The sequence below is a fragment of the Eptatretus burgeri genome, chromosome 5, assembly GCF_056783735.1.
Source record: "Eptatretus burgeri isolate ZD-2024b chromosome 5, Ebu_testis_v1, whole genome shotgun sequence".
In the NCBI taxonomy this organism is placed as follows: domain Eukaryota; kingdom Metazoa; phylum Chordata; class Myxini; order Myxiniformes; family Myxinidae; genus Eptatretus; species Eptatretus burgeri.
The window spans coordinates 108,007,477-108,020,272 of NC_140965.1; the positions used below are offsets into that span (position 1 = coordinate 108,007,477).

At 42.7% G+C, this 12,796-nt stretch overlaps 2 protein-coding genes across 8 annotated transcripts in view; one reads left to right on the forward strand and one right to left on the reverse strand.

Annotated features, from left to right (window-relative positions):
* Positions 1-7,060, forward strand: part of LOC147027126 (inter-alpha-trypsin inhibitor-like) — a 15,669-nt gene extending 8,609 nt beyond the window's left edge. The window contains exons 2-5 of the mRNA XM_085883309.1: positions 3,026-3,089; positions 3,762-3,929; positions 6,146-6,328; positions 6,447-7,060. Of these exons, the coding sequence (XP_085739435.1) occupies positions 3,026-3,089; positions 3,762-3,929; positions 6,146-6,328; positions 6,447-6,490 (459 nt within the window). The 3' untranslated portion in view covers positions 6,491-7,060. The remainder of the gene's footprint in view (positions 1-3,025; positions 3,090-3,761; positions 3,930-6,145; positions 6,329-6,446) is intronic.
* Positions 6,949-12,796, reverse strand: part of LOC147027127 (uncharacterized) — a 389,612-nt gene continuing 383,764 nt past the window's right edge. For all 7 annotated transcript variants that reach the window (XM_085883308.1, XM_085883307.1, XM_085883302.1 and 4 more), the window contains 2 exons: positions 12,316-12,534; positions 6,949-8,929 (listed from right to left, as the gene is read on the reverse strand). In XM_085883308.1, coding sequence (XP_085739434.1) covers positions 8,786-8,929; positions 12,316-12,534 — 363 coding nt within the window. In that variant the 3' untranslated portion in view covers positions 6,949-8,785. The remainder of the gene's footprint in view (positions 8,930-12,315; positions 12,535-12,796) is intronic.

Below are 12,796 nucleotides of genomic sequence, written 5' to 3' on the forward strand. Positions count from 1 at the left end.
ACAGTTTATTTTACAACACGCTTCAGCTAAAACATAAACTAAGGGAAACAATGAGAAAAAGACATAAAATGACAAAGCCCCATTGTTTTAGTAATTTTGATATACAGAGTTAAAGGGCTTGCCCATATTTATTATATTATAGCTTTAAATTGGAATTATACTCATCATTATGTTGTCCAATAAATAGTTATACACATCAACAAAATAGTCACCACTCAGTGATCTTTGATCTGATTGCGAAAAAAAAATGAACTGTAAAGGCTGCCAGTCGGTCATCTTTAGTCGGATTACAAAACAAAATATTCTGCAGATGTATACTCTCATGTATTGTCTTTGTGCCAAGTTTGAACAAAATATCCATACATGTCTGAGAAATGGTTGGGGACACGTTTCAGTAACAAAATGGCCACCAGTCGGCCATCTTGGTTCTGACCCTGAAACAAAATGACATGCATATGCAAGCCATCATTCGTTTATCTGTGTGCCAAGTTTGAATAAAATTGATGGATGCAAGTCTGAGAAATAGTTGAGGACATATTGTTGTGGGCCGGGGGTCGGTGGCGAGGAACGGCTGCCAGGTTGAGCAGTAGAGCCGTCTCCCACCGAACACCCGGAATTTAGGTCATGACTCTCGGACAACCCAGAAGCTCACGGGTTACTTAAGGACCGTGCTCGCCAATTCTCTGACGGCGTGGGGTAGGTTAATAGCCAAATTTCAATATACCTAAGTACCCACGTCGTCAAATTACCGGGGAAGTCACACCCTCAACGGACTCTGTCGAACCGGGCCACTCTCGCAAACTCGGTCCAGTGTAACCGAGTGCAATTACAAAAGTCCATCAGACCCAATGACAACTTATGGCACCGACGGCCTCACTATTTCTCAAACCCGCACCATGCTGGGTCAATGGAAGAAAACACGGGCAACAAACTGGGGCATTTAACAAGAGAGTTTATTTATAAGGGAGGGAAACACAGAGCAGACTTAATCACGATTAAAATGCAATGTACAATGAAAAGAAAACACTTATACAATTCTACCTAACAGACTGGCGCCACACACACACACACACACACACACACACACACACACACACACACACACACACACACACACACACACACACACACACACACACACACACACACACACACACACACACACGAAATGGACCCCGTCGGGTCTTTATTCGGTCCCTCAGCCCAGGAGGGAAAGGCGAGCTGGGGACCAGGGTCTTGTCGGTACCTGGCCGCCTCGTGCGGTTAGGCCCGCGACTGCACGTGTGGGACCCGTAGTCCATAGGAGCTTGGATGTCGAGCAGCTGAGACTCCAGACTCAGCGACCACCAAGACCAAGACCGCTTGAACTACAATTGCAGACGTAAAGCAATCGCCACGGTCACTCCTGTACTCTCACTCTCTTCCTCGAGCAAAATGGCCACGATGACTCGCACTCTCCTCTCTTTTGACGGGGTGAACACTTCATCTGGCTGTGGCGGAGTCGGCCATGAGGAGATGAGCCTCCTGATTGGATGGGGCATCTCGGGGGGTGTGTCTCGGCGGGTGTGTCTAACACATACTTATCGAGATAACTGAACTGCGGGGACTGCTGTCAGTTTGTGTACCCAAGAGGCTTCCAAATTCATAACAATATTCAATAGAGGGTCACCAACCAAGTTCCGCTTATTTCGTCTTTAGTAAAACATTAACCCGATTAATTGTTCTTTATGGCTGAAGCAAAAATTAACTTGGGAGTGCAACACTGCAATGGTGGGCCAAATGCCCATCTTATTTCATTTTTTGAGGTAGTTAGGATCATGCGACCATTCATTGCACTTAATGTATTCCAGTGGAGACAGTGGACCCTTAATGGATCAATTTCCATTGTGCATATGGAATATCTTGTACATTACAAAGGCAATGAAGCTACCTGCGCATGAAGCCTTCAAACCCATTGTCTGAAGAGCTGGCTTGACTCCACGTCCAATAATTGTCAGGAATAAAATCACACATTCACCATGTTGGTTTTTTTTTCTGGAATGCCTAAGCCATCTTTGGAAGTCTCATATTCACATTGGAATCATCTGAGCGATATCACCATGATGTATTTATGCATGCACATAAAGAGTCGGCGTGTTTTTACTTCATGTATGTAACCCAGGTTATTTTTCTTTTCGGGAGAGATCGTGGCAGCGGTCTGGCCAATTATTATTAACCACCCAAATAAAGGGATGAGCAATTTATCTGATAAATGAAGGTTTTTGTACGTAATTTTGGTTTCAGCCCAAGTTGTCATGACTAAGTAGTGTAAAAATACAGAAGGGTCACCTATCATCACCAACGAACGACTACTGCAGGCAACAATTTCAGGATCACACAAAACTGTGATTAATTGTTGACATTGCAACACAGCCCCACTGACGAGTCCTTCCCATTCGTTGAGCAATGACCTCAGTTCCCAGGACAGCTCACATTTGGCATGACAACGGACAAACAAGGTTCAAGATCAAAGTTTGCGAAGAGATATGTCATTGCTCCTCGCATTTGCCATCCTCAAAATATTCGGTTTGCAGTCGCAGATCAGTGTGACCACTCCTCATTTTCATAAATGTCAAGGTGAGCCGATGAAAAAAGCCAAGAATTCACAAGGTTTCGGAAAAGCGATGATAATAGAAAACCTATCCGCCAAGAAAACTGATATAAAACCAAGATGCCAAGGTGAACAACGAATAGCCAAGATCTTGTGAAAAAAGCCAACGAGTGGTCACACTGGGAATCGTAGCAGATTCATTCAACAAACCAAAAACCAAAAAGTTTGAATATAAGAGAAGCGCTTTGACTTTTTTGTTGAAAATTTTTTTTTGTCATAAAAATATTTAAAATCCTTTTGCAAGCAACGCTGCGATGAGCATCTAGTAAATGTTTAAAAGCAATAGTTATGATGCCCGACAGATCAACCTTCGAATGTGCAGGCACAGTGTAAGCTGTGCTCCACTTTGTCTAAGCATTGACTTTGTTTCAACAGCGACAAGGCAGAGCTGTAGCTGCCGATGCTGAAGAAGGTTCAGGAACGGAACCAGCAAGTCAAAGTAAGTGTGTGAAAAAAAAACAAAAAAAATTTGAACCTTGCATTCATTACAATGGGCTGGCAAGAAACAATGCATCTTCCAACAATTAAAAAGCGTCACAATGATTGACTAGCTTTTGAATGGAGGAAACGCTGTGCTCACCTAATTAGCTCAATCCTCAAACCTTGTTAAGAAAACAACCCACCGATGTCAAAGCAATTTGTCAGTCTGCAGGTTTTGCAGTGAATGTTGTTATTTATTTGTACAAAGAAAATGAATGCTGAGGCAGAACATAGCAAGCTGAACGTAGAAGGAAGAACCAGTCATTGCGAGTGAAATCTAGCGTTGATCTGGTTCTGCGTACAGGTAGAACAACGGATGAAATCGAGAGGACGTTGAGGTATGCTAACCACCCTGGGAAGGAAAGAGAACCTGACTTTTCAGTCGTTAACCCATCGTTGGAGCAAAAAAAGGGTTACACCAAAAAATGGAGTTTTCAGCGGTTAGCATACCTCAATCAATGTCCAGTTGATTTCATCCATTTCTGAAGTTGAACCTACTGCTGAGTTATTTCTTTGCACTGACTGAGAGAAGTAAAGTTGCTTGTCGAGTTCGACTAAGGTGGCAACTTTGCCAAACCAGGATGCTTACGTCATACGGGCTGTGGATAAGAATGGTGTACCTGTCCTACAGACACCTGCACACTCGCACCGGATGTGGGCCCATGCATTGGAAATGAGCCGCAATTCTTCTACAACAGCTCCTCCATGGTATGTGAACCTTTCACATATGGGGGATGCATGGGAAACGCAAACCGTTTCAAATCCATCGAGGAATGCCATAAGACATGCCGCACTGATGGTAAGTGGTGTTTTCTTATCCTTCTTACGAGGCTAAAAATGTAACTGAAGACTTTTTTGATAAAATGAGTATCACATGATCATATAATACTTGATAAAATGAGTTTTAGGTGTAATATCGCCTGTCTTTAGAGGAACCCCTTTTAAAATGACAAAATGAAAATCCCTCCATTGCCTTTGTGTTTTATACAACAATGTGATTATTTTTTTTTTTCGTCGTCTGTAAAACTCCGTGCAGGTTTTTCTTCATTCAAAAATAGACTTTAAGGTACATGAAGTGGTTCCACATTCACTGTCCCTTTAAACTCTGTGCTGACATCAAGAAGCTGGTGTATCGATAAACAGAGATTTACTACTTCGTCTCAACATCTTAGGTCTGAGGGAACACCAACCGGTCCTGCAAATTTCTTCGTGCATTGTCATGAGAAAGGATGCTGTTTATCAGAGGTGGTCTCTTCTTGAAAATGATGGACTGTAGTTGGACGTGTGATACCATTTAATAGTATCTCCAATCCACTATTTTTCACTACTTTATATTCCTAATATTGAAATTTTGCATCAATAATGGGAATAGAAAGTACATGTTCAGGTTCCAGAAAGATCCAGGCTTTCGGTGACATCTTGGATGCTGCTGTCCTGCCTGTGTCTGTTTGTGGTGAGGATGTTGAGGTCATGGAGAGATTCACTTACCTTGGCAGTGATATTCATGTCTCTGCTGGCTGCGAGTCAGAGGTCAATAGACATCTGGGTCGGGCCTGGGGAGTGATGGATTCATTGGATCATGGGGTGTGGCGCTGCCGGTACCTGTGCGGGAGGACGAAAGTCCGAGTCTTCAGGTCATTGGTACTTCCAGTCTTGCTCTATGGATGCGAGACATGGACTCTGACCAAGGATCTGAGACGGAGACTTAATTCCTTTGGTACCAGGTCTCTTCGGAGAATCCTTGGCTATCGCTGGTCGGATTTTGTGTCCAACGAGCGGTTGCTGAGAGAAACTCGGATGAGATTTGTTACCTGCATAGTCCGTGAGCATCAGCTACGGCTGTATGGACATGTGGCTCGTTTTCCTGACGCTGATCCTGCTCACCAGATTCTCTCAGCGAGGGAGTCTCATGAGTGGAGGAGGCCAGTGGGCCGACCACATACCTCGTGGTTGCAGCAGGTTGACCATCATCTCAAGGAGATGGGGATGGGCCTGGCATCTGCCTGGGGGATGGCCAGACGGAGGCCCCTGGAGTACCGGCGGAAAGTGGACGCAGCGATGCGTTGTTCTGGCACATGCTCCCATTCCTGACCTGACCTGAAAGTACATGGCGTTGACAGTTTTTTGACCTTGACCTGAAGTTTAAGGTCATGACCGAATGAGTCATTTTAACATTTATCACCAAAATTCGACCAAAGCATGTCCAATCGGAAAAAAAAAACTGCTTGAGAACAAGGCACATCATCACCTTGTGGGTTAAAGGTAACGGTCAAATGGTGGTCTGAAAAAATCTCCAAAAAATCTCCAATTTTTTTTTTGCCAATGTGGAATCTCAAAGACCGCTTGGTCTTTCAATGTGTTCTTGTATCATAACGGTAGACCTGCACTAAAGTTGTGCATCTGATATTTGATTAGTGTCCTTGACCTACTTTATCAGATTGTGACCTAATTAACAAAAAACACCTTTTTGATCAGAACTTCAAATATTTTCCTCCGATTTTCATGATGTTGAGTTTTATGGATAGATTGTAGACGGGGACACATTTTCTTAATTTACACTCCATCCCTAAATGTTGAAGGTCAAGGTCATATGGTGGTCCAAAATAAATATGGCCATCATTGGCTCACAGGCCAAGGGTAAGTCATGGGCGATCACCAAGGGTAAAGCCTCTGGTAGAGGCTCTGGTAGAGGCACACCATTGGTGATTGCAGACATCTGATTTGAAAATGCCATATTTTCTGAAAAAAGAATTATGCAAAAAAAATTCCCCTAATTATGACACCATGCCAAGATATTTTTTGTTTACATCAGCAGATAAAGTCAATGCGGTTACATGCATTGCACATAAGAAAACTTCAGAAGAAAAGTTCTGATGCTGGCATCAAGAAGCCGGGAGACAGCACATAGGAATACAAAGTTTTTTTTTTTAATCCGTGAGCGCGTCCATCATTTTTCAACAAGATGTTGCACCATCAACTCCCCCCTGGTGACTTGCTCTCCCTCCACTACCCCAGCGGTGTGCTCACTGCCGGTGCTGGTAGGGAAATGTAAAGCGATCAAGCCTGCCTGGGCATTCGACATGCACAAGAATGCATGCACCATGTTCACTTACAGTGGCTGCCAGGGAAACGGGAACCGCTTCTCTTCAAAGATCGAGTGCGAGATGCTCTGCCAACGTCAACAGCATGTCCTTTCAGGTGCTCTGCACGGATAATATTCGATGTTTCTCTTGTCAAATTTTTATGACCATTTGATAATTATCAATGATTATTATGCATATGAACTGCAGTTTCTCCATCTTTCATTCTCCTACAGATATTGAAGAGGGATTTCTAGATGTGAACAAAAAACAAGACTGATAAAAGGAAAAAAGAAAAAGAAAGTCTAGTAATTCATTCCATGGTGAGATAATCATTTAATTTGAATTACGGTAGATTCTTGCTCGTCCTCTCTGAAATATAACTTCAGGGTTGCTTCATGAACTAGATTGAAATTATCACAAAATTCCCTTTTGGAAATGTCTCATGGGTTTCCAGTGGAAGTATCATGGTGTCTTATGGAATATCCCATTCGAGCTCCGTGGTCTCCTGTGAGTGCTAATATGTCTCACACAAGTGCTCTTGCCTTAGATGCCAACCACATTGTATTTGTTGTGTCTGGATTAGGTCACAGTCAAAAAAGATCTCTTAAGAATCAGTGCCCAATTGTGTGATATGCGAGTGTATCAAGATATACCAGTACATATGTGTGATTGTTTTTGGAGGGAAGAGGGTGTGAGGTACCAAAATAGAAATAAAAAATGAGTTCACACTGAAAATATGAAAAAAAGAAAAATCATGTTTTACTGAGAAAGAAAACTGTGCTGTTGACATACAACCAAGTAAATGATATGGTAGTTAAACTCTTATGAATAAAGCGGAAGATCTGAATTCCTTTGCAGACATTTACAAAGCATCTACTCAGCAAAAGAAAAATGTATTCCAAATCAAAACTGGTTTCAAAACCAGGATGAATTCAAAAGAATAAAAATAAAAACAAGTATTAAACTTGCAATGATGCCAAAGTGGATCAGAAGCTTCAGAGCAAAATAAAATAGCAAAACTGAGATGAATTTGTCAAAACTTGGAAACTGCGAAGGTGATCCTGCCTGAAGCCATACAAGAGTCGGCCACCGCTTTTACGGATGACCTCGCGGACAACAAATATACCATATTGTGCGCTTCCACGGATTCACCCTCAGCGGTAAATCTGTCAACGTGTCACGGCACACTTTGATCGTCGCTCTCGGTAAACTTCCACGGTCACCGCCTATGTCGGCGGTGATCGTGGAACTCCAACCGTCCAAGGATAAAAGCACAATGCCGAAGTTGTTAAGGCAGTAGTCAGAAATCAGGCAGACACGGCTCGGACATAAATTCACACACAGTCTGACACCAAGTGAATATTCAGCCAAAGCAGTTTATGAGGTATAGCTCAAGGAAAATTCGTACCGACGTGGAAAGTCACTCGGCCTGCGTACGTGTTCACACCGCTGCTTGGCGAAAGCCACCCGCAAGAGAAGTGGTAGGAAGAATGGTTCACAGAAACGATCAGCACCAAAGTGGTCAGCACCAAAGCTAAAAGAGCACCAATATCTTCCCCCTCGTCGTGAAACTCTTACCTTCCGACCTGAATTACGGTAAAAAGAACTCAAACTGCTCTATAATGGAGCTGGAGGAAGATGTTTGTTTTCCCAAAATAAACCAACGAATTAAATAGCTTTAAATAGTTCCTGCAAATACATCTTCTTTTTTTTTTTTTACACAATGTCAACCAGTTGGTACAAAAGTATTTACACGATATAAGTTATAAAGCATTTCTGTTTAACAAAAATAAAGCTTTACAGCTACTGCGTTGTCATTTTGAGCACAAGGTTCTTGCCGCTCTGCCGAAGTTTCCTCGGAGCTCAAAGACAGCACAGATAATTCGCTCCTCATTTTACAAAACTACCATCTTGATCGGTTTTGGAGAACATTCTCAAAACGAGACCGGCATGAAGCAGAAACTCAACTCTTGCCTTTTGTTGCACCTATTCACAACTCTATCGTAGTACCTGAACTACAGCTGTTTGTCATTGTCCATGCATGCAGTCCAGAGGATAATGAGAACATTTGAGGTAACGATGCGTCACACCACAATCGCACTGTCAACATCGCTCGAGTAACGTTCGAGTAACGCTCGAGTAACGTTCGAGTAACGTTCGAGCAATTTCAAGCCGACTGTTAAAGAGATTGATGATCGCCCTCGTCTGGTGGAAGGCGGACATCGATGGGTCGGTGAAGAGTATTGCACTTCCGGTCTTGCTTGATCCTCCAGTCGAGTATCATGGACGAATCGTTGAGGGTCATATTTCAGAATGTATTATGTCCACGTGTTTCTCACCTTTGACGAGGCTCTCATACATTTGTAGTATTTCGATAATGTTAATTTGTGCCTGTTCCAGCAGATGTAACTGAAGTTTTGAAGAAATTCTATAGAAATTGAAGATTATGTTAAGCAGTCTCTTTGGCTCATTCTTTTTTTTTTTTTTCCTTTTTCTTTTTTCATCCACACTTTCATTGCCTGCTTTCCTGGGAGAGTCTGGTTTAGTTCTTTTTTTTTTGTGTTAAGGCCTCTCAGAGGAAGCACACAGGACCAAACTCCAGGTGATATCGTGCACCTTCCTTTGGCTCTGTGTGTAGCACCTCCACAATCGGTAGTTGTTGCACGTCATAGACCAGAAACAAGAACTCTGTTCTCCTCCACGTCCCGTCTTGCACCTAGAAGGACACGCACACGGAAAGCTTGTGACATATTATATGTCTATTGGGTTTGTGAATGTCTTCAGATGATGCTGTTTCCATCCATAACTATTGAGAAGCAAAATGACTCGAGAAGGATTGGTGAGGAGTACAAAGAGGATGTTGGGATTTTGTTGGAGGTACGGGGTGGAGGGCAAAGGGGAAGGGCTGCATACAGTATGTATAGTTATTGATAACACTGCATTGATATGGGTTTTACAAATTGCAGGGATGTTAATCTGGGATTCGATTTCCCTTCCCTCCCATTGTGATTCAGCCTCTGAATAAATATATATATATATATATATATATATATATATATATATATATATATATATATATATATATATATATATTTTGTCATGAAGAGGAAGAACTCATCTGCAAAAGGGTATTCCTTGATGCACAAAGAAATGACTGCAGTGGAAGCAGATTTTTAAGGATGAAGGTACAGTACCATTCACGAATGAAGAAATTGGACATTCCTAAAGACGAATGTTATTGCTTCCATTTCAATGAAAAACCCGAGAAAATGTAATCATTTTAACAGTTGACCTCTTCATAAATAACTAAATAACTAAATAAAGACCTCATCGAAGAGCGAGATAAAAGAGGGTAAAATGCATTGTAACGCCAATGGGGCAACAGGCAGACACAACAAGAAAGGACATGGAGAAACAGGAAAAGTGGACAGAGTGTGAGAGAGATGAAGGGAAAGACCACAGTAATTGTCAAGTAAGAGCGTTGCGTTATGTATGGGGGTTATGGAAAGAATGTGTGTGTCCTGCAGGAGCTGTGGAGGATCACAGGGCCGAGAGCAGGCAAACCCCCCCCCCCCCAAAAAAAAAAACAGGCCATTGACTTACTGTATTTGTAATGCACGAAGCAACAGGCCTTGGGCTCAGCCTCAACTTTGGAGATACCAATAATGTTGAAAACTATAGGTACCACAGAATCCAGGAGTGACAGATGTGATGCTGGGGTGCCAGCCCGTATGGAACACTCCATTGATCGATGGTTCAAAGGTCTTGTCGGCTAGCTATGAGTAGCTCTGATTTTTCAAGGAATGACTTAGACGATGGAGGATACCCAGTCTGGCTGACTTTGGAGGCCAGTGATCTGCCCTCTCGATTAGACCAGTGATCTTCACGATTGTTTTAGAGAGGGGCCACTTTTGCCGATAAGGCATCCGTGTGAGAACCACCACACCGCCTGCAGGGATCCATAAAGGCTGCTATTCGGCCCCGCCTCCACGTACTCTTCTTCGTTGTGGTTAACTGGGCTGCAAAAGTGTGTAATTGTTTGTATACTGCAACCGTATCCTGATATAGTTGTGTTACTTTTATGCTTCACGTTGGAACACTCATTTGAAACCATTTGGTCAATCTGATAGCGTTTTTGGTGGAAAATGATGGGGTGTTTTCACATTTGTGTATTGTTGCCCGCACACCAGGGGCCACCAGTGGCTCCCGGCCGTTCAACGAGGAACAGGGGATTTGACTGTTTAAATAGAGGACAGATTTGATGTCAGCTGCATCAATGAGGGATTTGATAATTATTTTGCTTGCAATTGGAAGTTATCGTAGTAGTCTGTAGTTGAAAGGATCTGTTTTTGCACACTTGTTGTGAATGGGAGTGATAGTGGAAGGGTGACAACCAAGGCCGAAGGACTCACTGAAGAGAACAAAGGCAAGAGCAGCAGAGCAGGGTTTGAGAACATGGGTATTCACGCCATCTCAGCACATATATGATAATGAGTCAAGGATGGACAGAAGTTCCGCCATCCTTTCAGGTTAGGTACATGAGATTTGGAGGCAAACTATGAGTTGACATTCTGCCTTGTCTCGAGCAGCACGAGGATTCGCACCTGGTCCATCCTGTTTGAGGTGGGTGGGGGAATGTTTTTTTTTTTAAATACAAAGTCAAGGCTCGTGGAAGAGCAAAAACACAGAATAGACCAGGATGCAACAGAACAAAAGGAACAGTAGAGAGAGGGAGAAATGGAGAGAGAGTGGAAACACCAACAGCAGGGGTGAGGGATAAAATCGAGGGAGACCTGGACAAATTAGTGATTTGGGAAAGAATGAGGGCTCGTGAACTCTCAAGAAGGAACAACTGGAAATTTGGAAAACGGTGGGCTTGGGGATGGGGGGTTAATGGGGGCAGAAAAGATCATGGTTTTGGATGGGGGGGGGTGATCTGAGATGGAGGGGGTCCATACACAACAGACGGAATTGACAAGGTACCATTATAAAATTGAGCAAGGAGACTGGTTTGAGAGTTCAACCCTGAGATTAGCAAGTTAATATACTCTGGATTGGCTAAGGGTGGACACACACTTGTTGTGAGCATTAATGAGTAACGTAAAGTTGCTTTCAGTTGGGTTAGCTTTCTATGTTGAGAAAGCAAGCTACAAAACTGAAGCCACCACACCACAGGGATCGGTGTACCAGAACCAAGTGGATAGATAGGACAGCCGCAGACAGGATGGAATAAAGCAGTACGTAAAAGAGAGTAGGCTTTTGTGGAATTACTTTCAAGTGGATTCAATATCAGATGCCGTAAATATGCCAGCCCAATCTTCTTCGAGAGGACACATTGCGGTCTGTGTCAGTTGGTCTGTGCTCACAGCCAGATTCTGCGGCATTGAGTTCACTCTCAAACAATAGCCAGAGACATACGAGTTGTTTTTCTTCAGGGTCAAAGGATGTGTGTATGTGAACAACCATTGGCCTCCACGACCCTTAATGTATTGAATTTAAGGTTTTAATAATGGATTAATTTAAATATATGCATTAATGAGTGATGCATATCATGCTCTCATGACAACAGAACCATATATGACGAGTATACGTTACCTTGAAGTCAGTATATGTTACCTTGGAAATGACATTATACTGATTATGACCTCCATGAATATTCCGTGAATCCATACTGTTTAATATACAATTAAACTACATCCCACCAAGGTAATAGCATACACCGGATTATTTTAATTAGCTTCTCTTAAAAGGTCAGAATTTATTTTTATTTGAAAGTTTAACTGTATGTGAATGTCGACCCAGCTATAAACTGTCGTCCTGGAGTTTGACAGAGAGGGTGATGCATCAATGTGTGGGCCGTCCCTCGGAAGAACGTTCAACTGGAGGACCAGTCTGCCAGCACTTGGGGGCTTTGGCGGACATCAAAGTTCCCATTGTGTCTTTCACAAAGATGAGACAAATTATAGCAGTCACCCTATACCTAGATTCCAAATTCTTGCCAACTTCAGTCGAACGTTATTTATTTAACATTATCATGTTATTTTTATATTTTGTTGTATTTTCTTGAACAACTTTAAGTTCTTTAATGCATCGTCTGAATACCTGGCAGCCATCATGCAGCACTGTGGGAGCTAGTAAGCCACCAGGCTCAAAAAGACGTCCGTTGAAAGCTCTGAAGCGCAATGCGTGCCGATGAGGAAGGTTTTCCACTGGATCATCCCAGGCGGGGCCATCCAAGCAGTGTACGGTCAGCGCTTGTGCAGCTTCTGAACTCAGTAGGTGCAAGAAGTTAATCTGTGTCCTATCCACACCAAAGTCCAGCTGTAAAAAGCAAAGGAACAATCAAACGAGGAAGACTTATTAGCTCCGTCTCCGAAGGTGGACAGAGGTTATGTTTTCACAACCGTTAATCTGTCTGTTTATTTGTCTGTCTGTGACCAGGATATCTCAAAGTGTGATGGATGGATTCAGACGAAACTTTGTGTTTGGGTAGGGTGTGTGCCAAGATGAATTCAATAAATTTTGGTGAAGATCTGGATTCGAGAGTTATTAAAAGTATGGATCTTCACCATTGAAAAATAGG